This window comes from Cornus florida, unplaced genomic scaffold (genome assembly GCF_030987335.1).
Source record: "Cornus florida cultivar Cherokee Brave unplaced genomic scaffold, ASM3098733v1 CherokeeBrave_3.0.0_Hap2_Chr02, whole genome shotgun sequence".
In the NCBI taxonomy this organism is placed as follows: Eukaryota; Viridiplantae; Streptophyta; class Magnoliopsida; order Cornales; family Cornaceae; genus Cornus; species Cornus florida.
Genome location: NW_026775572.1, coordinates 47,656,565 through 47,683,438, shown reverse-complemented (window position 1 = coordinate 47,683,438; position 26,874 = coordinate 47,656,565). Strand labels below are relative to the sequence as shown.

General features: G+C 36.8%; 3 protein-coding genes across 4 annotated transcripts; 2 read left to right on the top strand and 1 right to left on the bottom strand.

The window, feature by feature from the left end:
- The first annotated feature begins 3,897 nt into the window (after window positions 1-3,897).
- On the top strand, window positions 3,898-12,466 carry LOC132294908 (uncharacterized). Of its 2 annotated transcripts, none has more exons than XM_059792928.1 (5): window positions 3,898-4,898; window positions 9,438-10,037; window positions 10,144-10,188; window positions 10,335-10,599; window positions 12,159-12,466. In XM_059792928.1, exons 1-5 carry the CDS (start codon window positions 4,302-4,304, stop codon window positions 12,194-12,196), a joined length of 1,545 nt encoding a protein of 514 aa, XP_059648911.1. In that variant the 5' UTR covers window positions 3,898-4,301; the 3' UTR covers window positions 12,197-12,466. The 2 variants fall into 2 exon arrangements, with proteins under 2 accessions (XP_059648911.1, XP_059648910.1); XM_059792927.1 differs by having other exon boundaries at window positions 3,902-4,898; window positions 10,308-10,599.
- A 2,308-nt stretch (window positions 12,467-14,774) lies between these two features.
- On the bottom strand, window positions 14,775-16,814 carry LOC132294906 (pentatricopeptide repeat-containing protein At1g59720, chloroplastic/mitochondrial). Its single transcript, XM_059792925.1, has one exon. It carries the CDS (start codon window positions 16,636-16,638, stop codon window positions 14,818-14,820), a length of 1,821 nt encoding a protein of 606 aa, XP_059648908.1. The 5' UTR covers window positions 16,639-16,814; the 3' UTR covers window positions 14,775-14,817.
- A 3,749-nt stretch (window positions 16,815-20,563) lies between these two features.
- Window positions 20,564-24,351, top strand: LOC132294905 (uncharacterized). The gene is made up of 2 exons (XM_059792924.1): window positions 20,564-21,640; window positions 23,654-24,351. The coding sequence occupies exons 1-2, from the start codon at window positions 21,132-21,134 to the stop codon at window positions 24,096-24,098; spliced, it is 954 nt and encodes a 317-aa protein (XP_059648907.1). The 5' UTR covers window positions 20,564-21,131; the 3' UTR covers window positions 24,099-24,351.
- The last annotated feature ends 2,523 nt before the right edge of the window (window positions 24,352-26,874 follow it).

The following is a 26,874-nucleotide window of genomic DNA, read 5'->3' as shown; positions in this document are numbered from 1 at the left end:
GATGTGCATTGCTAACATGGGCCTCTAATATGAGCCTAAACAGGTCGGTACTTAAAAAACATTCATTCTGATAAATGAACTAATCATTTGTGATGTTCCTGCACCCATTTATTAATTAACAACGATGTGTCCACAACATATTCCTCCTAATAAACCGTAGTTCTCTCACAAAACGACTTGGCCAAATTCTTGTGTTTGAGTTGGTATTGATACCACTTTCACAATAGGTGACTGCACACTCAAAAGACCCAAGTCATTTGTGCCATTTATTAACCCCAAAATCATCATGTAGACACTTGATATGTGATATAAGTATATATAATAGGGTATATTACACTTGCATTCCTTGAAATTTGGGCAAATTATATATCAGTAGACTATTCAATGTTTATTACTTTTCATACTCAAAGTTATTTTCCGGCCTCCGGTGTACCGATTTATGAGAGGTCAAAGTGATAGAAGTTGAACAGTCTACCAACAGTGTAGTTTGTCCAAATCTCAAAAAGACGTCAGTGTAATTTACTGTATATAATATATTCGCTTCTTTGACACTATTATTGATTGAGATACGTTCTAATTTGAGTTTAGTTCGAGTTAAAAACTTAAAACTATAAATACCACCTTAGAATTAAATGAGTTGGGTGGGGGTGTTCATTTGATCCGTCACTTCGTGTAATCCATCCAATTAACTTTAACTTGGTTACAGATTCACAAACAAAGAATTTACAGCCCATAAATCGATTAACAAATTGGGGTCTTACAAAACTGATTAAATTGGTTAATCAATCCATTCAAATTTACAGAACTAATATATATATATATATATATATATATATATATATATATATATATATATGCACTATTTTTATTTTCTTTATTCTGTTATTATTTTAAGTTTTACTAACTTTTAACACTCAATACCTCTTAACTTTTAAGTTTTACTGACGGTTGAAAATTCATCTAGTGGGCAATGGTTTAATATAATAATATTGGACTATTTGGAAAAAATCTAATTCATAGAACCAATCAGATCTCAATCCGTAAAGTAACGAATCAAATCAAATTGAATTGGATTCAATTTTCACCAATCCATAGGGATCGGATTGAATTAGGTTTAATGCCTAATCCGATCCGATCTATAGCCACCCCTAGAGTTGTTGTATTTATCTTTTAATCTGTCTAAATTACACGCTTTACTGTTAGGTTTAAATTTCATAACTAACATGTAGAAATAAAAAAATATTGTAGTAATTAAAGAAAGTAATATGGCAATTGTATTGTATGCAATTGCGTGAATAAGGGTTTTGATGATAACAGGAGAATGGGACATTCTTAAGTCACTCTTCTCATCATAAAAACTTAGATACCAATAGCAAGTCTTAAATCTCACTAAATAAAATTGAAAAAACACAATCTAAAATAATAATCTTAATTAGACTACAAAATTAAAAAGTACAACCCAATATATTAAATATCGATAATTACATTACAATCCTATTTTAGAAAATTTAGTGCGTTTATGTAAAAAATTCCCCACAATCGTGACTCCATGTGACAGAAGGTTGGAAAATGATACTTATGATCATTACAAATTTTGATAATTCTCATCCCAAATTGTTTCATTAGTTTCACTTAATTTATTCTCATGACATGCATCATATGAATTGAAAGAGAGTTTATCGGATTAGGGTTTGATCAATTTTTAAATGAGTTTAAAAACCCTCCCTAGACCGTGCAATTATAAGAGCCTTGTACACCTAACGTCCTTACACCTAAACCATGGTGATTTAATCTACTCGCATCAACCATATGCATTGAAAGAAGGTTCACCATATTAATTAGAATCCCACCGATTCTTATATGAGTTCAAAGTGTTCACACTAGGATTTTAACTATGACAATGAATGGCTGAAATTGAAGCCCATTAAAGAGTCCCACAATTTTTACAAAATCATATAATATGGGGTTAAATGCAAAAAACCCCCCTGAACTATTGGGGTTTTGCAAGAAACCCCCCTGAACTAAAAAAAAACCCCTAAACTATTGTTTTGTTACAATTTACCCCATCAACTCACCGGAAAAGACAAAAGACAATTTTACCCTTAATGTAAAACGGCATAGTTTTGATCTTTAGCCTATTAAATTGCTGATGTGGCTAAGTGAAATTAGAGCAACCCATCTGAATGCGACAACACAGCAAGAGATAAGTTTCCACATTATAAACAACACGTGGCATAATTTTGTTGGCATCAAACAAAACAAATGAACCTTTACTCTTCCTTCCTTATTCACGATTAACTGTGCAACCAACAACCAAACTCTCTGCAGCAATTTTTTTTTTGGGTAGAATCTGTACAACATCATTTTCCTTGGGGGAAACCACAACCAACGACGACCACCGTCATCCGCGTAGCTGGAATTACGTCAACACAATTGAGCCTATCCCTTACTGCCTCAAATCAACTTTCTGCCGTTGTCAAGCACCGGGAAGGAACAGAGGCTGATTTGAGCAAAGCTGCCGTTGTGAAGAAGAGGAGAGGAACGGAGGCCGGACCAGTGCTGCGTCGGTTTCGGGAAGGAGCGGTGGGTCAGTTTCTGGAGGGGGAAGCCGTCGTAGTGCTTCGCTACCCCCGCCGACGACCTTCGGTCTCCTCTCTCGACTGGTTTTACTCTAGTGAGCCGGATCGATGACCTCCTACTCAGCCAATGAGCTGTTCTTGAATGATCCGGCCGAGGCGATAGTGTTTTCCATGTGGGAAGGTGTAGTTGTGGGGACGGTGGTGACGGTATCATCGGCGGGGATGGCAAGAATGGTGGAGGAGTTGGTTTGGATTGTGACGCGAATGGGTTCACAATGGCCATGGTGATTATGATGGATATGGATATGGATATGGATAGAATCTTACCAACGTCGATGTGTACTCGCCTGATCTATCGCCATCGGACGTGGTACTCGCGGCTCTCTGGTCTTGGCTCTGTCAGTGGATATATATATATATATATATAGGCATATGTCTTTTGTATCTTTTCTTGCATGAATAATTAAAATTTGTTTTGTGATTGAGGTGTAAATTAGGTATCATTGATGCAAGCATTGCAGGAATCAGTTCACACATTGAGAGCGATTGATATGTATGAGGATGATTTGGGAAATTATTTAAATTTTTTCTGAAATTGGGTTAGGGTTCTAAGTATTTTGGTTGTGCATTGACGATTGAGAGGTATGAGGTTGGCTATATATAGAGTGTTCTACTACAGGACACTCTGCGCCGACACTGCCGATGAACAGCTGACTCATCGTTGATGCATTTCCTGAGAGATTCGAACTGAAGGTTTGGGGATTTGAGGCCCATATTTCCCTTTTTTCGCTTTCACGATTGTGTAATTTTTCTTCTGTGCTGAACACAATTTTTTATTTTTTTATTTTTTAAATCAGAAAGCATAAGCACACTGTGAAAAGATGAACAGTGTTTATAACCACACATCTGTTTGTATTGACGATGAACAGTGTGTATTTTAGCATAAGGGCGTGTTTGGGTGTTTTAAGTGGTTTTGGGTGCAAAGGTCATATAAGGGGCATTAGCGTCTTTTCATGCTCATAAGGGCATCATGGTCATTAAAATTATAGTGTGGCACTTTAACGGTGAGGTCTGACCGGAGCCTCGCCGGATGGGGCAAACTGCAACAAAAATCATAGTTTAGGGGGTTAGTGGCAACTTTAGTAGTTTAGGGGGGTTAGTTGCTAATTCCTTAATAGTTCAGAGGGGTTTTTTGCATTTAACCCTATAATATGAGATATTTTGAATCCAATAATTTTAATACTATTGCGTGACAAGGTGAAATGGACACAAAACGGTTTCTCGTGATGAATGGTGTGGGATTTTTTTTTTTGGTTGTCTACCATGAGAGTCCATTAGGTTTAACTAGTCATTCTTTCACGCTCTTTGAACGCGTGAGTGTCGCATTCTAAGTGCTGTTTAAAGTAATCCACCACGAAGCTTCATCGTCAACGCCATTTTATCTTGGTCCTCCATTGCAACAACTTACTTTCTGAGAAACCAAACACTTTCACAATTTTAACCAATAAACAAAATTCAATGACATTTTGGTCTTTATTTAAATAATCTATCTCCTTCTCTCTGGTAAGAAAAACAAAAACCACCAGACAAATACCCTCTTTTCTTCTTCATCTTCTTCTTCTTCTTCACACCTCTTATTTTAATTAAGATATCTTCTCTAATAATCTCTGATTTAATTAAACTCTCTCTTCCTCCAAACTGTGTGACTGTGTGTGTTGCGATATGGAGGTATTCAATAAAGCTAAGGCTGTCAAACTCCGGGGCCACCTCAACAAATACCTAGTCGCCGACGACGACCAACAAAAAGTCCGGCAGAGCCGCCACGGCTCCACACGTGGAGCGCGGTGGCTGGTGGAGCTCGTGGAAGGCAACAGCCACGTCGTCCGACTCAAAAGCTGCCACGGCCGCTACCTCACCGCCTCCAACGTCCCTTTTCTTCTCGGCATGACCGGACACAAGGTGCTCCAAACCCTACCGCCTAGCATGAAGGACCTCACGATTGAGTGGCAGCCCATCCGGGACGGGTTTCAGACGAAACTCAGGGCTTTCGGAGGGACCTTTTTACGTGCAAACGGAGGGACGCCGCCGTGGAGGAACTCCGTCACCCATGACAGTCCTTATTATGCCACTTCAACCCAAAATTGGGTTCTGTGGGACGTGGAAGCTGTGGATGTGCCGGAAAACGACTCGCTAAAGGAATATTTGTCCATGCTTTCCACCGTTTCTTCGCTTTCCGATGAGCTGTTCGGGTCGGAGTTTGGCTCTCCGATGTCAATACACTCCTCCTATTCCCCTGCAAAGTCGTCCATGAAGAATAAGGTATGCTTTCTTGTTTTATTTAAATTGAGCAATGTTATTTTGGCTTATTTATCGTAACAAAATGATTTTTTTATAATAATTTTAAAGATTATACAGGTCAATCATAAGTCGACACACAAATTAACAAATGTGTAAACTTTATTCAAATTCTTAATTATCAATGGGGTATCTAATTTTGATTTATTAAAACTATGTAGTTAGAATCATATAATAATTTTCTAAGCTCAGTGTGAATGTCATGACTCTTGTTAGAAGCCCTTTGTTACGGGGTTGGGAACCCCCTTGACACCCTTCCAGTATGTAATAAGTTTGAGAAACCGATTTAGAAATCATTTTTCATTTAAATTTCCTACCATTAGTCTATTAGAAGAAAGTGATGTTTTTGATTTTTTTTTTGGGTTTTCTTCCACGGATCAGTTTCTAGGCCGGTTAAATGATAACAGAAATAGTGATAAGGCATGAATGTTTGATCGATTTGATATGAAGATAGGTTTAGTGATTGTCAATTTTGGCAGCAGACCAGAGACAAGCCGCGTGCCGATGAAATGAATTATTTGTGGGTCATATACAACTATAAAAGTATATATATGTTCACAGACGTTAGCATAAGTTGAAGAGACTTGACGGCTCGACCCCGAAAATAGACACCAGATAGAGTTTTTACAGATATGGACAAGATAATATTGTAACCAAATTTAAAAAAAAAATAAAAATTAGAAGAATAAATAATACAATAAAATATAAATAAAAAATAACTTTTACTTCTTTTATTAAGGTTATCGTAATCACTACTCCTTAATTTAGAGTTTAGAAGTTAGAACTACATGGATTTTGTTGGTATTTTCTAAGACTTTATATTATTTTACTAATTAACCCATAATATGTTTTGAATTTATATATCTTGGAATTATTTTTTAAAAATATCCTAATTAGGCGTCTCCATTTTATCCCAATCATGGGTGTGTGTTTACTTAACCCTTCATAAAAAATAAAACAAAATAAATAAATAAAAATATAATGCACACTCAAATAATAAAACAAAATAAATAAATAAAAATACAATGCACACTCAAATAAAAACATTGATATTGCACTTATTCAAGTGTGTAAATGATAAAAAGAGGCAATATTTGTATAAAAGAAAAAGTATATTTTGGAAGAATAAGCCACTGGCCGAATTTAAATAGAGTATCAATACGTATTTTGGAGTGTGTGAAGGATTTTATTTTTCATATATTTTTAGTTTGAATATGATTTCCTATATGATTAGAAATATGAACTTTTAATTCAATCTACAAAGAGTAAAAAGATAATTGATTATGATATTGGTCCTACATGACGCCCACCAAGTGTCCAAACAAACTTTGGGAAGAAAATTAAATGTTCTCCACATTAATTAAAAGTAAAAAAGAAAGCCCACTACTTGAAGAAAGTGAAAGTAAGTCACTTCCTCTTGTTTTGTGACTTAATTTAACAATATTATCCACTTTAAGAGTTGTTAAGAAATGAACTTAAATCCGAGATCATGACTGGTTGTTATATAGATTCAGTGCCTATAAATTTATATGATTGTTTATGGTGCATTAATTTATTAATAGAGAATCAAAGAAAATTTATATAGTTTATAAATAGTGCATGATCCACTTTACTGCCCAGGAAGCACTAGTTTGTGTGTGTGTATATATATATATATCACATCCCTGGTGGCTAGGAATTGGATCTAGTTAATGAGATGAGTTGGATTTTTTTGACTTGGGCTTTTGACCATTTATTAGAACATTTTCTTCCACGTACACCATTTATTATACTATTAGCTAGCATAATGTAATTGAACCCGGCCCAAGTTTATAACTCGTTTATTCGATATATATATATATATATATATATAGCGAGAGAGAGAGAGAGAGAGAGAGAGAGAGAAACATTAGACATAGGGAGAGAGAGAGACAATATATATACGGGCGCACATGTTCAGCAGAGCAAAAGAGAGAGTGAGAGGAGAGAGTGACGATGGGATTTTTGAGAAATTAGGTTATAAAAAGGATAGTACTGCCTTTTAACATTTATAAGGGTATTTTAGTCATTTAAAAAAATGTAAGAGACAAAATGTAATATAGGGGTGGTTATTTGTTGATTTGGTATAACTTGTGATTTATTTATTTATTTATTTATTTATTTGCACTTTACCTAAAATGTAATTGGAAAATCACCCAATCATGTCCTTAAATGAACTCAAAATATGTCCATAATGTGTTCAAAAGCTTAACAATGCTTTACCTTGAAGTGGCCAACCAAAAAACAATAGAGAGCTCTTCGACTGCGTTAGCCAAAGGCATTGCAACCCTAGCTTAGGTGAAGGTGAGACCAAAGATGGTCTCACTTTCATGTATTCTAGGGCAACCAAGTGGAAGTTATGAAGAATAAGTTTGAATCCACAAATATATGCAAAGAAAAATATGATAATATTATTAGGGTTGTGATATTTGCGCTTCAAAATTAGTCTACAACGCTTCAACCCTTTTTTCAAAAATATAAAATGACGAAATTACTTCTTAATAATCCCTCGAGAATTTCTTCACCATCCCTAGTTCCTCTTTATGGTGCATATTTGCTTTCTGTCAATTTGATTTTGTTTGTTTATTTATTTATTTATTCTTTTTTGAGAAGATAGAAGCTTGAAACTCAAAAAGACCCAAATATTAATCTCTAACAGCTTGAAACCAGAAAAAAAATTCAAAATTTAATCTCTAAGCAAGCATATCTTATATGGTTCATATTTGTAAACCACTTTGTCCTCCTCTTTTAGGTTAAATTGGAAACTTCAAGGTTATATCTGTGATTTCATTTATAAAAATAGAAGTGGAGTGCCTTAGGATTTTTTTGGAGTGCCAATATCACCTCCCTAATATTAATATATTCACTATGATAAATAAACCTCAATGCTCTCTTAGGTAAGAAATAAAAAAATTGAATGAATGAGACATTCTTAGCGAAGAGCATCTATATATATATTTTTTTTTGTTCGGTTCGATAGAAGAGAAGAGAATAAGCTTGTAATTTTCTATATTCTTTACTAAAGAAGGAAAATTTTAATTGTATATATCATTATATTCAATAATATTAATTTATAATATTGTAATTTATAGAAATATTATTGTAATTTACTTCTTGTATAATTTATGATAATATATAATTTAAAATTTCTACGACATTCCTCATCTTCTCTCATTTCTTCTGTTAATTTTTGGCAGGTAAAAATTTGTAAATAATGAAGAATGGATTATCATTTCTATTATTATTTATTTTCTTCGTATCATTCTTACCGAACAAATGAAATTTATTCATTCCTTTTTATTTTTTCTATTCACCTCTCTCTTCTTTTCTACCAAACACAACGCAAGAAAGTTGAACATTTGTCCAAAATAAACCTAATAATTTAAACTTCTCTAATAAAAATCACTTTAAAAGATTAAAAAGTGGAAAGAAAATAAATATTTTTAGGATCTTAAATAATAAAATTTTATAAAAAAAAAAATAACACCGATCATCAGCAAAGTTGGGTAAGTTAGGACTCGTCAGAAGTAGAAAAAATGCGTCAGAGATTTGAAAATTAATTCTACAGGTCAATGTACTAAGGTAAGTTTTGTAGGCTTAGATATAGAATACACCTGGTCTAAAATTCTTAATACACGCGTGAACATTCAACACGACCACGGTCCCAATAAAAAAAATTCCAACATGAACACGCCACCTACACAGAATTACAGAAATGTCCATCATTTCTATCCCTATCCCTATCCCCTAACTGCCTGTAACGATGCCATGTCAGCAATGGACCCCATACTGAATCTGTTTGTGCCACCTTTTTACCAAACATCAACGGCTCAGATGCCTCCAATTGTCATAACTCTAATTCAAATCACACTTTGGGAATTTTTTATATGCTCCCGGCTCATAGTCTCAGCCATTTAACTTTAAATACTGTTTAATAAATACTGTTTAATAGTTATTGTTTGAGAAATTATTTATTTATTTTTTATTATATTAATACTGAATAAATTATTAAATTTATCCTAAATCATAATAATTTAATTATTTACTATGTATAACTAAGATTAAATTAGTAAATTTTTTTTTTTTAAAAAATTACTACAATTCACATCCAAATCCGTTCACTCGGTTTCATCCAAATAAGGTAACTCACGCCCACGTGATGGCCACGTAATCTTAATTAGAGTGAAAGCCTCGTTTGGCTGGCGGTGACTGTCTTTGCTTTCTCTCTAAAGTCTAACCTATACATACATACCTATATATATATATATATATATCTATAGATATATATTCACTCGCACTTAGAATACAAATTATACAAATACAAGAGACGAAAACAAGGCCTGGTTGTCTGAAAACAAAGTTATACTGTTGTGATCATTTTTACTCATTTTGTCAAACCTCTACCAAACACTAGTGATCTGTAATCAATCAACAACCATTTTTGCATTCATTTCTGATCTCTCAGATCTCAATTTTGTTTCTCAGACCATCGGAATGGATCTGTTTCACAACGCCAAGGCGGTCCGTCTCCGGGGCCACCACGACAAGTACCTCCACGCCGACGACGACGAAGAGTCGGTCACCCAAGACCGAAACGGCTCCTCCAAGAACGTGCGATGGACGGTCGAGTTCGTCGACCGACCCAGCTCCGACGACGACAATATCAACAGCAACAACATCATCCGGCTAAAGAGCTGCTTCGGCAAGTATCTCACCGCCTCCAACCACCCCTTCCTTCTCGGCATGACCGGCCGGAAAGTCCTCCAGACTCTGCCCCCACGCCTCGATTCGTCGGTCGAGTGGGAACCCATTAGAGAAGGGACACAGGTCAAGCTCAAGACCCGTTACGGCCAGTTCCTCCGCGCCAACGGTGGTCTGCCGCCGTGGCGCAACTCCGTCACGCATGACATACCTCAACGGACCGCCACCCAGGATTGGATTCTCTGGGATGTTCATGTCGTCGAGATTGTGGTTCACTCCCCTGCTCCTAGACCCCCTCCGGTGCTCCATTCAGATTCATTTGCCTCCGAATCGAGCTCTCCTTCCAATCATTCCACTGAGTACAACAGCTTTTCAAGACAAGAGGTTTGAATTTCATCTCGAGATTGACATTTCGATGTTCAATCAATCTTGGGTGTTTGATTTTTGGTTTTTTTATTTTGTGCTTTGTTAATTTGTTCTGTATCTGCAGATGGGTGATTCTGTGGTGGGTTCACCGGCGATTTCAAGACAAGAGGTTTGAATTTCAATTATAAATTGACATTAATTACAATGTTGAATGTTTAATCAATCTTGGGTCTTTTGATATTTAGGTGTTTGATTTTATGCCCATGTTAATTTGTTCTGTATCTGCAGATGAATAATTCTGTGGTGGGTTCGCAGGCGAAGGCGACGGATGGTCGGACTATATATTACTATGTTGCAGATGAATTTGGGGAGGTTGATGAGGGTGTGGAGGGTTTATGCATTGGTTTTAAGGGGAAGGGGGTTGATGAATTGACTCATAGGTTGGAGGAAGAGACGGGCCTGGATGACATTATTGTGTGCTCACGGAGTCCGTTGAATGGGAAGCTTTACCCCCTCCGTTTGCAGCTACCGCCGAACAATGTGACTTTGCACGTTGTTGTAGTTGAATCCTCATCGAAAGGTCAGTTTGTTTTTTTGAGCTAGTACTGATGTTTATGCTGTTTTACTCAATTGTGTGTTGTTTTTAATGCTATTTGTATCAGTTTGTCAAATGCCTTGATCTTGATAGAACTTGAGAGCTTTGATTCGTTTGGATAGCATACACTTAACTTTGAAGACACTATGGGGTTCTATGAAGTCTAAAACTCTGTATAGTGTGCAAAACAATCACCTACTATGACAATATTTGTTTTATTACCATGTCAATTTATCCTCAAAATTTCGGGACTTGAGATTTTTGATCAAAAATTGATTTTGGGGTTTTTATGTTGTGAATCTTACTGGCTAGGGGTTATATCTGATTAGTGAAGTGTTTGTAATCTAACGTTGCCTTTGATCAATTGATAATTTTGTTGATCTTCCTTGTAATCCACTAATCGCAGAAAGTTTAATTTGAGTTGATCTTCCTTGCAATCTATAGTATCTCATAAAGTTTAAATTGGAGGTTCAGTTATTGAGGGAACAATTATAATGGAGTTCACAAGTTAACACTCCTTTATCGGTTTTGGTGAAAATGGAGAAAAATCGAGCAATCCAATTGATTAATGGATAATTAGTTGGTTTTTCTTGTAATCTATGCTATCTCAGAAAGTTTAATTTGGAGGTTCAATTATTGAGGGACGAGTATAATGGAGTTCACAAGTCAACACTCCTATATCGGTTTTGGTGAAAATGGTGAAGAATCGAGCAATACATTATCATAGAACTATGTTTTCACATTTATATACTAGTAATAGAATGGAATTTTCTGAATTCAAAAAGTGTTCTTCATCATGGAGACTATGGAGCTAACGAGAGTAGTATTGTTGGCAATTGTACATATAAGTTTAGGCAAAAAAGTGGTTCCTCTTTTTGAAGGTCTGTGTCTTGGGAGAATTGAATTAGCACTTTTATGGGTATTTTAGCATCCAATTTTGAATTGAAGTGTTCTCTTGTTACTTAGACGGTGCCTTTTCAGGATGGTGAGTCTGTATGTGCTCATTTAGATTTGGTTGACTTTGCTAGTTACTTACTATTAGTTTCTTTTTCTTTTTTTCCTGAAAAACTATGGCTTTCTTTAGTTACTCTATTTCTTGTTTATCATTGTATGGCTCATACATATATTTCTTCCATCAGTTGAGTAGCTTTTTGACAAGATTTTTTTTTTGGTGGGGGATAGTTAAGCTCTACACGACAGACCCTTACCCTTAGGGGGACTTGAACCCTCAACCTTCCATTTTGAAGGAGGAGGGGGTACCACATGAACCAGAGTCTGGTCGAGGGATGTTAATATATTTTTGGAAAAATAACACGGAAAAGGCATTCAATTTTGAAACAGTTGTAATAGTTTGTATTCTAAAGAATGATGACTCAGAAAAATCTTGACTGATGATACTTCATTTTTCTCTCTGCTTGCTAGCACCATTTTTCGTGACTACATTTTTTCTTTTTTCATTTTTCAATTTTTTTTTTCATTGGATTTATTGGTTGCATTCTTGAAATCTTTTTACTTACACGTCTTCCTTCTCTTTTGTATAACAGTGGCAAGAGAGTTTGCGAAAATAGGAGCTCCATTATAAAACCTGCCACAATATTTTCGGTATGATACAAATACAGATACAACTTGGGAATTTGTACATTCTGCTTCAGGTCTGTCCGTATGCTTGCTGGAACAAAGAATAAGTTAAGAGCGGATTGCTTCTCTATCTTAGTTAAACTTAATACAGCATAAATAGATGTCTGGTGACATTGTAGCAAAAATCACCGTTGCCTTATCTATAATGCTCTCTTTTTGGGAACTTCCACAGTACTTTTTGTTATTTGAGAGGTTTATGGTTCTTTTTTTGGCATCTCCTGCTGGTGTAGTTTTCTCTTCAGGGGTTAGTAAAACTCAGTTTGTTGTAAATAATTTTTGAGCTCATATATATATATTAGGTAAATACTCAGGCGCGCACTCGCAGATGCCCGCCATGGAGATCCAACTCCTCAATATCTATATATATATATATAGTATTATTTTTAAATTTATTATCCTGTCAAAGTAAAGGAGGGAGACTTGAACACAAGCACACCCTCTCGGGGAGTTGAGGGAGGAGAGGTCATACCTGGGCTGTTGGCCTACCAAGCACTTACCCTCTCGGGGAGTTGAGGGAGGAGAGGTCATACCTGCTGGGTTAATACAGTTTTTGTGTGTGAGATTCACTTAGCAGATTTTTTAACATTATCCATTCATTGCTTGCAAACTAAGAACAAACTCTTATTCAATTTTCTGTACAATTTGCTTTGTGTGAAAGTAACAGCACAGGAGCATGGGAAGCCAAGTCAAACAGGTATTGTGAAAGGGAGGTGCGAACAAAGGTCATTTATGAACATTGGCATATTCCAGCTGGATCTATCTATAGTGTGTCCCATGAATAAAGAAAGATGTGCATACAAATTATCCCATGACTAGCGGGCTAGGGGAAGATAATTCAAAGAAAACCCTAGGCTGATAAAGATGGAATTAGAATTTTTTTTTTGTTGGAATATAAAAATTTGTTGTTTTCTGCAACATGAATCTGGATCATCTGTACTTTCTAGTGGGAACGGTTAGGATCACTGTGCATTTTAGTGGAAATGGTTAGAGCACCCGGTAGCCAGTGGGCTCGTTGAAGGAGTGCAGTTTCATAATGTTCTTCACCAGTGCACTAACAAGCACATGGTGCATTGGAGAGGATCCACTACCCTTCAACATGTGGATTTAGACCTTCCATCTTCAGAATCACAACCTCCAAATAGGTAGTGTTATAACCCAAATATCCAATTCTTGTGAAATAGAGTTTATATATATGTATATAGGATTTAGACTGTTCTATTGTGTCACATAGTTAGTTTTTCGAAGAGGTGCATAGAAAGTTGGTGAACATGGCTAACCTAGTCAAAATCAAGCATAGGATGGTCATTTGATTGATTCATATTTAGTAAGGGACTTAGATTCAGATCACAATCTGAATAATGTTTTTCATTTCTCGCGTATAAAAACAAGGACACAAGTTTATCAGTAAGGTACAAGAAAACAAATCCATACGTGTAGAAATGCTATGGAAGATACAAAAATCCAAGGGACTTCACATCATCTTCAATCAAAGGATAGAAACATGCACTAGCTAGTCAGTGGCTCAACTGAAGTTCTTGGATATTTAGCACGATCCTCATATCTATAAATCCAACAGAAGTGTGACACATAAAACTCCCACTTTAATTATAGCTTTTGTGAAATTCTTGTGGATCAGCACTGGTTGCAGAAAAGAATATGCTGTATGATTCCCAAGGATTAGCTGCTGGTGTCTAAATTAGCAGTAACAGTGATACAATTGTCTCTGTTTGGGACTTCAGGAGAATTAGGACCTAGGAAGCACACACAAGATACGTGTAGACTCAATATGGACACAGTGATATCACAATTTTTTACAGAATCGACATGGATAAGTCATGAATACGTCAAAATATAATAATATAACATATTATTTTATATATATACATATTCATTTTATCCATATAATCATGAAAGAAATCACTAATTTGGAGCTTCGTTTTTTTTTCTCCTTAAATTTTATATTATTTTTCTAATTAACCTATAATATGTTTCAAATTTTATTGAATTCCATTCCTAAATAATAATAACAATAATAATAATAATTACAAAATCATTCTGACATATCCTGAAAGTGTCCAACTCGTATCCTTACTGTGTCCCGGCGACGTCCAACCAAAATATATAATATTTAAAATTTATGACAATTCTAGCAGTGTGTGATGTGTACGGGCTGTGTCGGACACGTATCCGAGTGTCCGATACCGTCACGGCACCCTAAGAAAAGTGTCCATGCTTTCTAGATCAGAACCAAGTGTTGGTCTTGTTTATACATGATAGATTTCAACCTTAGGTGTCATTTCTCTCAAACACCTACTTGGATTCTTATGCTTATCATTCCAACCTTTTACCATAATTAGTTCAAAATTAAGAACCATAGTTATTACTATTACTTAAAAAGGTGTATAAATATCTCACATGATTTTATAAGAGCTTACAGCTTTAGATGTCAACGAATTCTGTATACATTTAAAGTACAGATTTAGATGTCATTGATTAGGTTAACCTTGTATGCATCTAACAAGTAAGAATTAATAATTGTTTTATACAACTTACAAAAGAAAACAGTTACCAATAATCCATGCAGGAGCAAGAGCCATCTCTGAAGTGATGAAATCGAGCACGGTCTCTAACAATAATCTCCACATTGAATATTCTGGAGATCAATTTCGTTACATTGTGACAGTCATTACAGACACGAAGGTTTTTGAATATCCGAATTGGTACCCCTGGTTTCATGTTTAAGAGCCCAAACGCAATGGCAAGTCTCTCGCTGTGCAGTTTAAGCGAATGTTGCTTTTCATCATCAGGTTCATCAACCATAGGTGCTTGTGAGAAGTCAGGTTCATATCCTATTGCTCCTAGTCTCTCTTCAATAACATCCAGAAGCTTATATATATCTTTCGTTTGAGGATGAGATGAGTCCCCAGCAAAAAATTCATGGTTGACACCATTAATCTCTATTGAACTACACCCAGGCTCTTTCTTCACACCCTTATCAGTCATCAACTTCCTCACCAATCCAACCTCATTCCACCAACTTGCTGACGCATAGACTCTGGACAGAAGTACATAAACACCACTGCAAATGTCACCTCCTGACTCAAACGCCTGCCTGGCAACTTCTTCACTTAGCTCGACACCTGCGTTTCTCTTGCAACAAGCATCAAGAAGGCTCCTCCAGATCACAGCATCAGGTTTCATGGGCATGTTTGATACAATATTTAATGCTTCGTCAATAAAGCCAGCACGAGCAAGGAGATTAACAAGGCAACCATAGTGCTCCAACACCGGTATAACCTTGTACTCAGTAATCATCATATCAAAATACTTGCGACCCTCACCAACCATGCCTCTATGATTGCACGCACTCAAAACACCGACGAATGTGATAGAATTAGGCATCAATCCTTCTTCATCAACCATTCGGGTAAAATACTCCAATGCTGCCCCAGCATGTCCATGCACCGCAAATCCCAGAATCATCCAATTCCATGAAGTTACATCCCGTTTATCCATCCTCTCAAAGACCTGCCGCGCTATCTCCAATGACCCACATTTGCAATACATATCCAACAATGAATTATTCAGCAAAACATCACTAGCTACATCAGAATCACAATTTCTCAAAACATAAGCGTGAGCCCACATCCCCAAAGACAAAGCCCCCAAATCACCACAAGCACTTAAAACACTCTGTATTGCATACCCATCTGGCTCAAACAACTTCTGCATCTCACCAAACAGTTTCAGCGCCTTATCAAACTCACCCAATTGAACAAAAGCATCAATCATAACATTCCACGAAACCACACTTCTTTCAGGCATATTCTCAAACACTTTCTGCGCAGACTCCAAACACCCACAACTAGAGTAGAAATGGACGAGACTATTGTTTATATACACATCCGAATCAAACCCAAGTTTCAAAACATGGCCATGAATCTGTTCCCCTTCCGATTTAGCAAACAAGTACGCACACGCTTTGAGAACAAAAGGAAACGTGTGGTTGTCTTGCGAAACACTTCCTTCGTTCAACATTTCATGGTAAAGTTGGATGGCTTGTTCTTTGCGGTCACTGCTACGAGCACAAGCTCTGATGAGAGTGTTCCACATGAAGGAATTGGGATTGCCAGCATGGTTAAAAAGTCGAAAAGCGTAGTCGAGGTCATATAAGGATAAGAAGTTGAGAATGCGACTGTAGAGAAGGAGGGTGTTTGGATTGTGGTTCGATGTAGTACGAAGGGTTTGCGCGTGGATTTGTTTGAGCTGAGACATGGTGGTACATTGCTTTAAGAAATTAAGCAGATGGGTATGGTGGTGGAAATTGTTGTCATTGTTCAAAGGGAGAGTATGGGAAGGCAGGCTTGGCATGACAGAGAGCACCATAGTTACAGATTCTGTAATAGGTTACACTACTACTCACACTAGTCGTCGGCTCATCATCCTTGGGCCCAGTTTGGTTAGAGGGCAATGGAAGGAAATGGAAGGAGGTGGAATATCATGTTTGGTATATATTCTCAGAGGAACGGAGGGTATCCGAATGAGATGATAAAAGATCAAGTATGAAGTGTTAGTTTTTTAATCCTTTTAAAAATGGGTAGAAATGGATGGAAAATGAAGGAAATATTAATATTTTTAATAAAACTTTATTAATACTAAATTTGTTCTTATTTATATAAAAGACAAAATTTATGAAAAATAATATTATAGTAAATTTAGAAAAATAATTTCATTTCCTTTCTTTCTCGAATATGATTACTATCATTTCCTTTATATTCATTTGTTAATTCACCAAGCATGAAAAATGGATGACAATATCCTCTCATTTTTTATTTTATTTTAATTTTTTTTTTTTTTTAACCAAACACGATAAATGTTATTACTTCTTTCTTTTCCACTCTAGCAAACATAGCCTTAGTTTCTAATCAATCGAGTAACATAGAAACCAGGCTAGAAAGAAAAGGGAAAGGAAAAGAGGAAATAGTTTATTTGGGTAAATTATATGGACCTATCCTACTATTTGCCATAATTATAGGGACCTCTCTTGTGACTTGGGAATTTATTCAGAGCTTTCTTAAAAATGAAACTATCCTACGCGGACTTTCTTTCTGTTACAGTCCACTTGAGTCAAGACGGATTTTACTAATGTCATGTCTTGAATGAAGTGAAATTTTCATATTACCCTTCGTTACACAGACCTGCTCAAGAGACTCCAAAGCAGTGAGCCCAAACCAAAAAACCTTACTAAGTCATCTTGAACACTCAACTTAGCACAAAGCTTTTAGGCCATGGAGACAATTCAAACTGAAAAGCCACATTGACTAGAAAAAAAATCTCACAGATGGTACCATAACTTATTTTAGATCAAAACATAACCACAAATGACTGCTAGATTATAGAGGAAATTTTCTGGCGGGATCTCAATATATTAATTACTTATTCAGAACAAAATATGTGAAGATTGTCTAAACATTCCAATTAACACTGCAAGAATACTACATGGACAATTCAGAATTCGAAGTATACAAAATGAAATAAGCAGAGCACCAAACACTCAAACAATGAGAATGACAATATCCCAGCTCCATCCTTTTTTTTGGTGTTAAATGAAGAATATAACACAGCATTATAATATGAAGAGAAGAATTTAAGTTCACAAATTACACATATGAAAGAAACTAATTAATATCATCTCACTCCGTTAGAGATGTATTGAAAACCACTTCACCAACTTCAGTTCCAAAAGCACCAATGTAATACCCCTATATTACCAAAGGACTTCGCCCTCCACGAGCTTCATTCAACTATGATTCCCGGTGAAATACAACCCCAACTCTGGCGAGCTTCGTTCCAATACACGTGGCCAAAAATAACTACAAAGAGCTCGATTTGGCACCAAACTCTCATCCATGGAAGTCGATCCCGGGCAACTATTATGATTTATGTATGGATATTTGATGAATTCCTCTATTTGCTCGCCGATTCAATCACTATCAACGCCGAATCATCCATTCGTAGTATCGCCACTGTTCGCCGTCGGAAGTTGTTAAGGCCAAAAAGCCCAAACCCGTTGCTGAGGAAGAGAAGATCTATGAATCGGCTTCTTTCAAGGAGGAAACCAATATGTTGGTCATTGGTTCTTTAGTTTGCTCTTTCAATGTCAAAAGAGTTGAGAGTCTCACAGGGTCCATTCAGTTCATCTATGTTGTTGTTCAAATTCAAAGACTTTACATTGCACCATTCAAATTGTTTCAAGGGTTGTATCACATGGTTTCTTTTAGCCGAGGTTCGGTGATGTCTCATCTAATGTGAACAAGGGCAGACTAGTATTTTCCGGAGTGATTCAGGTTGCTTCATATCACTGGAAGAAAGTACATTTCGCACTTGAAAAAGGTTCATCAGAGTTATATACTACCATATATGATATCTTGTATCTCAAGGGCAGTTTAGTGATTTTACTGGTTATTCACAAGGGTGTTTTAAATACCCCGTACTCTAAGGGTTAGTTTGGTGTGTTAGAATGAAATAAAACAATTGGAAGGAAATATATATTTTTTTATTTTTTATTTTTTTTCATTCTCGTGGTGCCAATTTTAAAGGTGGAATTATCGTTCCTCACTATTTTTGGAGAATGGTTATTCCATCAAAATCATTCAACTTTCAAATAAAATGAATGACCATTCAATTCTATTCTCATTCCATTCCAATTCATTCCACCACACCAAACTAACTCTAAGCTACTCAATTGTAGTACTCCAAACATTTTTTTTTTTTTTTGGGTCTAGAGCTCGAGCTCTAGGGGATAGAGCTCGAGCACTGGGTGAAAGCTTGAGCCTTGGGGTTAATGTTCAAGCATTTTTGAGCCAAAGCTCAAGCATTCTAGGGTAAAGCTCGAGCAAAATTTGGCTACGGTGACCAAGTCTCATAAAATAGGAAAGCTCGAGCATTAGGGGCAGAGATCAAACATTTTTTTGCCAAAGCTTGAGCATTGCACTATTCATTATTGTTTTGACAACTAATCTTCAAACAATTGTAATTTTCTCATATTAAACCCAAATATGGTCATTCTCGAGCCCAAATTCAAGGGTTTTAAGCCGGCTATCCATTAATGCAGACCCCACCCTCTTTATTTGGCCGAAAATGACTAATATACCTTTGTGTGTCCTTGGGTTCGGGTAGGGACCCAGTTAGTGTTTTAGATTTACGGGTTTGGGTCATTATAATAATTAAATAAGAAATATATATATTTACATTAACGTGAAATTTTTGTTATGTACTTTGTTGCGGAGTTGCTGCTGGAGAGGGAGAGTAGTAAGCAAAATATAGAAGGAAGAAGATGGGTTACTCAAGTCTGACTTAGTAAAAATGATATAATGTTCGTATTGAAGGGTTAAGTTGGCATTACGTACAAAATACAGGTCTAGTCGATCGAAAAGTAACCGAGAGTCAGATCTAGGGGTGAATGTGCTCACTTTTTGATCTACTATAATTGATATGCTCACTTTTTTTGTAAAGGAATTTTATGCTCATACGGTGAAAGTGGAGGGAGGTGTTTTGAACTTTTGCCTATTTTAAATTTATGACTACGATTAAAAAGTATTAGACACATATTCACAAATATCTAAGAAGTATTGGTATCTAAGAAATATTGATACTCCGTATTCAATAAGGACAAGATACATATAGGTCATCTTTATAGAAGTACATGTGCTTCCTAGAGTACCCAAACACATAGGCTCTACTTAGAGAAGCTTTCAAATTTAAAATTCCTTCCACTAAATGGACTTTGTATAATGCATTTTAGAGAAAAGAATTTTAAAACAAAAGTTGTTTGGATGATGCATTTTTTGAAGTTCTTCTAAATACTAACACATTTTAACTTGACAATTTTATCTTTAATAATTCATGAAGAGCACAAATGGGCTTTTATGGATCTGAAAGTTCTAGTTGCTGCATTTCGTAACTTTTTCGGAGAAGTTCATCTAAGAAGCAAGTTGTAGTTGTTTCTACCAAACGGGCTTTCAAGAAACTGAATTTCATCAAAGCCCATTTCAAATATTTTCCAAAGAACCAAACTTTTTGTGAAACGGATTATTTTGAGTTTAAAAAGCCCGTTTTGGGTCCCAGAAGCCCCGACAAACACTACCACAATGAGAGCATAAGAGGGATCAGGGTTCTTATTTGTGATGACTTATAGATCAACAACCTCTACCTTTATTATAGTTGAATTGACGTGAAATTCTAGTCGTATTCAAATCGTACACCGTCCATTTGTCGTCTAGCAACGACAAATCATCAGTTTCATTGTGATACACATAAATTACACACACATATTACACGCACTACACACTTCCACCCCCAAAGATACTTTTGGCGGCCAACCAATTCACTACCCTACTCGCCTGCACGTTCTCTCCTCACAACTTGTTCTTTCTTTTCTTAACTCTTTAAAATCTCACTCCTCAATTTGTCACCCCGTTCACACAATCTCATGAACCCTCCAATCCAAAAACGACACCTCATCACTACGCAGTCTACGCGTCATTTACGGATTATTTGGTGACAGTTTTTTCGTGAAAGCCTCTGTTACTTAACAAACTTCTCATTAAAATATCCCAGCAGACGCGTATCTTAGCGCAACATCCGCCTCCCCGCTAGCCTGCGCTTTCGTGGCAAAGTTAACCAACCGGCCGACACGCCGTGCCTTGTTCCGTCTCGTCTCTGATATAACCGTTAACAGAGCCGATAAAATTTCCTGAAACTTCTCGAAGCATCATATAATTGCCGTCCCCTACATCACTTCCACATTCATTCCATCATCAATATTCACATCAAAGGAGTCGTTGTTGTTTTAGAGAGAGAAAGTAGAGTGAGAAACCATGGGGGTCGATTACTACAACGTTCTGAAGGTGAATCGCAACGCGAGCGAGGACGAGTTGAAGAAGGCGTACAAGAGATTGGCGATGAAATGGCACCCAGATAGGAATTTGAATTCGACTCGCAGCGACGAAGCTGAGGCCAAGTTCAAGCAGATCTCGGAGGCCTATGACGTTCTCAGCGACCCACAGAAGCGTCAGATCTATGATATCTACGGTGAGGAAGCTCTCAAGTCCGGCCAATTCTCTCCGCCTTCTGGCGCCGCTCGCGGCGGCGGCGGCGCGGAAGATATATTTGCGGAGTTGTTTGGTGGGTCTGGTGATTATGTTGGTGGTAATGGAGGGAAGAATCGCGTGTTCGATGAGAGTGAGTTGAAGAAGAATTCTAATGGGGTTTTCGGAAATCGGAAGTCTGAAGCAGTGGAAAATAGGTTGGTGTGTAGTCTGGAGGAGCTTTACAAGGGTTCCAAGAGGAAAATGAAGATTTCTCGAATTGTTCCTGATCACTTTGGGTAGGTAATTCCGAATATATATATATATATATATATATATATATGAAGTCTGATTTTGATGTGGTCGGTTTATTTGAGAACAAATTAGATGTTATGAATGATTCTTGGAGATATGATTTTTTTGGGGCATTTACAATATGAATTGTGCAGTGCCCTTGAAAGTCCAACAATCACATATATAACTTACTTCCATTTTTGTTAAACAAGTTTATTAAATTGTATATGCCTGTGCTAGAACTAATGGATGTTGTATATATGTTATGTTAACAACGTTTATTGAATTGCATATTTTTGTGTTAAAAAAAAAAAAAAAATACAAAACAAAAAGAATTGCATTTTTTTATCTTAGAAGTAGTGGATGTTGTATATATGTTATGTAGCAAGGTTGACAAAGGTTTATTGAATTGCATATTTTTTGTCTTAGAAGTAGTGGATGTTTGTTTGTATGTATGATATATTATTCGGTTTTATTTTATCATCCGAACATTTGTGTCTATGTGGAGTATGTTTCGGGTGTTATCCAGCAACCTAGATTGTAAACCGTCTAGCTCCCCCTCCCCTAGTTTGCGGATAAAAAAAAAAAAAAAGAGATTCGACCAAAGAGGAACACTTGAAAAATTGTGAGTTTCTTACTTGGGACGAAATTCTCAATAATTGAGAATTGAGAATTTCGAGGAGACTCAAACCCGTATTCTCAAACTCTTGCAAAAGCTTCTTTTTCCCAAGAAACTAGGGTGCAGTTATCTTATTTCAGGTCAATGTAATTTCTTTACTTGTAATACCCTTTATTTTCTTGAGTGAAAGCCAATTAGTTCTCTGCTGCTGTTGATAGATAGTCTTTAGTTTGCAATTATTTGACAACAAAGGTAGAAGATGTTTCAGTAGCATGAAAACAGAGTTAGAATCTGAAATAACTTATATTAGACTTCACTATTGATTGCCTTCTGTTATTGCTTACTGAACAGAGTCGTTAATTTTCTATATATATTTTTTTCCTGTAATTGACCAACTTTTTGTATATTCCTCTATGGTTGTCGGTTGTCACATTATATTTCGAATTATTATATGTTTGCTAGACACAAATGGTAATCAAAATTTTCTGTCATGTTAGACTTATCAGAAACAAAATTTCTGTCATGTTGATTTTTTGGTTTTTGCAGCAAATTGTCAATTGGACCAGCTGTTGTTGGCAGCTAACATCTGACTGGAATCCTACATTTTACTCTTTTTATTTTTATTTTTTATCTAATTACTGTTTATTGCTTCATTTATTGCAAGGCTTGGAAGGGTGGCCATTGGAATTGGAAAATGACAGCATTATAGATGTGACGAGAAGTGTAAAATCCTATGTTCAGTTCATAGAATGTGTCAATATAGAGTCTAATAGCAGGCCTGGACTCGAGCTGTATGGTAGGACCACCTGTGCTTGTAGTCGGCCTCATAGTTCAGTCTCTATGGTTGGTCGAATCGCCATCTCCTTCAAAGATACATTCTGAAGCATTTTTCAAATACCAAAGTTTAGCATCTTCACACGAATTAGTGAATCAGGCAGGACCACCTGTGCTTGTTGTCGGCCTTGTGATCCTTTGGTGCACTCAGGCAAGACAGCGAGGGAGAAAAGTAGGGCATATGGGTTGTGGTTAATTCTTTGTTTGGCTATATTGATCCCCAAGATCTTAGTCACGAGACAAAAAAGACGAGCATCTGGGTGTTATTGTTTACATGGGTTCTTGTATATTTGTATAAAATGCCACATGCCCAAGTTACATGGTCCTATTATGAGTCAATATTCAGTGACGGGTTTGTGAGTCCTGACTTGGTACTTAACCATGGGTGACAAAAATATGAAGAGCAACTGTTGTATGAGTTAAATAACTAGAAATGTCAATCTTTTGCTGGAGCTTCATTTCTTATTTTTTCAAATTCAGAACGTGGATTAAATGGTATCATTTTCATTAAAGTTTTTCTTTGTTGATGAATATTCTTAGTTTGCATTCTTTTCTTCAATTGCAGTAAACCTACGACTGTTGACGAGATCTTGGCAATACACATCAAACCTGGTTGGAAGAAGGGCACAAAGATCACTTTCCCTGAAAAGGGTAACCAAGAACCTGGCATTGCCCCTGGGGATCTTATTTTCGTAGTAGATGAGAAACCTCATGCTGTGTTCAAGAGGTGCGGAAATGATCTGTTTGTGAATCCGCGGATATCTCTGCTCGAGGCTCTCATGGGGAAGCCCCTCAGCCTCATCACCCTGGATGGAAGGAATATCACAATTCCAGTAACGGATATTGTCCGACCTGGCCAGGAGATGGTGATCCCAAATGAAGGCATGCCCATCTCTAAAGAACCTGGGAGAAAAGGAAACTTGAGAATCAAATTTGATGTCCAATTCCCGACAAAGCTCACTGCAGAGCAGAAGTCTGATCTGAGGAGGATCCTTCATGAGAGCTGTTGACCAGTACAAGGTTCAACTCAAGGGTTGAAGATTATCGTTAACACTGACAATATTTAAGTTTAATTGAATGTAAATATTTTACTTGTTCATAAGAGATGAATTGTGAATATTAGGTAAGATTAGTGTGAAGCAGTGCTAGACATTCAATGTGTTGTAGCACCTCCGGGACTCAGCTATTTTAGTTACTGTTTCAGCTGTCACAAACTATTTCCTTTAATGTGAAATACGTATGATAGCAATCTATTAGTGTTCATCCAGTGGAATCTACCTAAAAAAGCTACATTCTTCTATTGCATTTTGGAAATGATAGAATCGCATGTCCTGATTGTTTGCTTTTTTCACACAGATACACGTACATAAATGATATAATTTTGGTATCATCCTTTCTGCGGTTCTAAATGTTGATGAAATTTTGCGTAGATCTTTAAAAGAAAAAAAGAGAGGAAGAAAACAAATGATTGATTTGGATGTGAACAATAGAAAGCAGCGGAGAAAGGAGAACCAAGAACAACTAACAAAACCACAAAATTCCAGAGGGGTACACTTTCCCCAAGATTGAGCTAAGGAGACTCCATGCAGCTGCTGTTGATCGAGAGCTCTTGCAGTCAGTGAACTTCATAGATAGAAGATGGTTTCGGATACAATCCACAATGAACTTACAGGTCACTTCAAGAGGAACGTGCTTCCTTGTGAAGGTACGATTGTTCCTTTCCTTCCAAATGTAATAGATACATGCAAAGATGCATAATTTGTAAGTGGATGCATAATTGGATTTCGAATTAGTGCTCCATAAAGATGAAATTCAGTTAGCAATGTAGATGAAATTGGGCTCCTTACAGTAAACACCACATCTCTGTTGAAAGGGGGAGGACATTCATGTATAAGCCCTTTAGAACCTTTGAAAAATTTCACCATTTATAGAGAATGAAAATGTTGGAATAGAGAAGATGTAGGCTCTTATCCAGTAAACGAAAATAAGAGGACACTGGAGAATAGTCAATGTGTCCAATAAAAAATTTGAGTTTGACAGAGTCATAAGGCTTCTAAAGGTCTTTCTTTAAAGTACACTTGGGGATAAAAGAAGAGTTATGGTACCTTTTCATAAGCTGTTAAGCAATAAACAGTTTGTACACTACAACAGTTCTGGCTTTTACCAGCGCTCAAAAGCGCTGGTAAAAGTCTAAAAAAGCGCTGGTAATTCAATTACCAGCGCTTTACCAACGCTTTTGAAAAAGCGCTGATAAATCTAGTGTCGGTAGGCTTTCACCAGCGCTTTTCCGAAAGCGCTGGTAAAGTCCTTTTACCAGCGCTTTTCCAGAAAGCGCCGGCATAGAGTATAAATAGAAGTGCCTTTAAGCAATATTTGTTCTAGATTTTTATGAATTTTATTCATACGCAATGATATAAATATAAGAATTCTCATTCTATAAATTGACATGGTATAATAATACTCCGTATTATAAAAATCTCAAATCAAACCCACCTGATCTTGTTTATTGCTTTGGCTATTTCCGTATTCCCGGCTTGATAACGGAATTTCTTCCCCTACGCACTCGAAGCCGAATTGCTTCAAAATCTACTTAGATGATGTCTGGAATAGGAATGGTTGGGTTGGGAATAGGAAGACAGAGAGAGTGATGGTTCAAGCTTTCACTTGAAGAAGTTTGAATCGTTGACCGGTAATGGAAGGGCGCGACTGGTGATGGAAGGGCGAGACCGTGATGAGAGAGCTGTGATGGAAGGCGAGAGAACGGCTGAGATGGGCAAGAGAACGGCGTGATGAGAGAGCCGTGATGGAAGGCGCGACCAGTGATGGAAGGCCGAGACCGTGATGAGAGAGCTGTGATGGGCGAGAGAACGGCTGAGAGAGCTGGGATGGGAAGGCGTGATGAGAGAGCTGTGATGGAAGGCGCGACCGGTGATAAGAGAGCTATGATGGAAGGCACGACCGTGATGAGAAGGTGAGAGAACGGCTGATGGATTAGGGCTATTGCAAAATGCGATTAGGGCTATTGCAAATTGAAATGGGAAAGTAGAGAATAGTATGTTAATTCCCCCACAAAACGACATAGTTTTAGGGCCCAAATATTCTATATATAAATGGAGGGAAAAAATGGAGGGGAGGGAAAAAAAATGGAGGGGAGTGGAAAAATGGGGACAATATACCAGCGCTCCTACAAAAAGCGCTGGTACTATTACACCTATACCAGCGCTTTTGAAAAAAGCACTGGTACGATGACACCTATACCATTACACCTATACCAGTGCTTTTTTTAGCGCTGGTAATATTAGACCTATACCAGCGCTTTTTCTAGAAGCGCTGGTAAAAACCTAATATGTTGTAGTGGTACTTGTCAACAATGGTAGGCAAGATAGGTTGTAACTTCATAGCAAGGAGCTTGGAGATGACTTTGTAAATAATGTTGCAACAAGAAATACGTCTAAAGTCATTATAGTTATCTGGACTAGGAGACTTGTTACTATTGAGGGAAAAGAAACAAGCTTTGAGATCATCCAAAGAAGGAATGACAGCATGGGATTCAAAGAATTGAGTGGGAACAATTTTAGAGAGACTCCACTCTGGGGTAAACTAATGACTCTCTTCTAAGCAAATTCTGAAAATGATCAACTGCTACAGCCTTGATTGTAAGGATTGAGTTTGTAGTCTCTCCATTAGCAAAAGTTAGACTAACAATCTTCTTCATATTGCACTTGTTATTAAAGGTCTTGAAAAAGAACTTGGTATTCATACCGCCTTCTTTAAGCCAGTTGACTA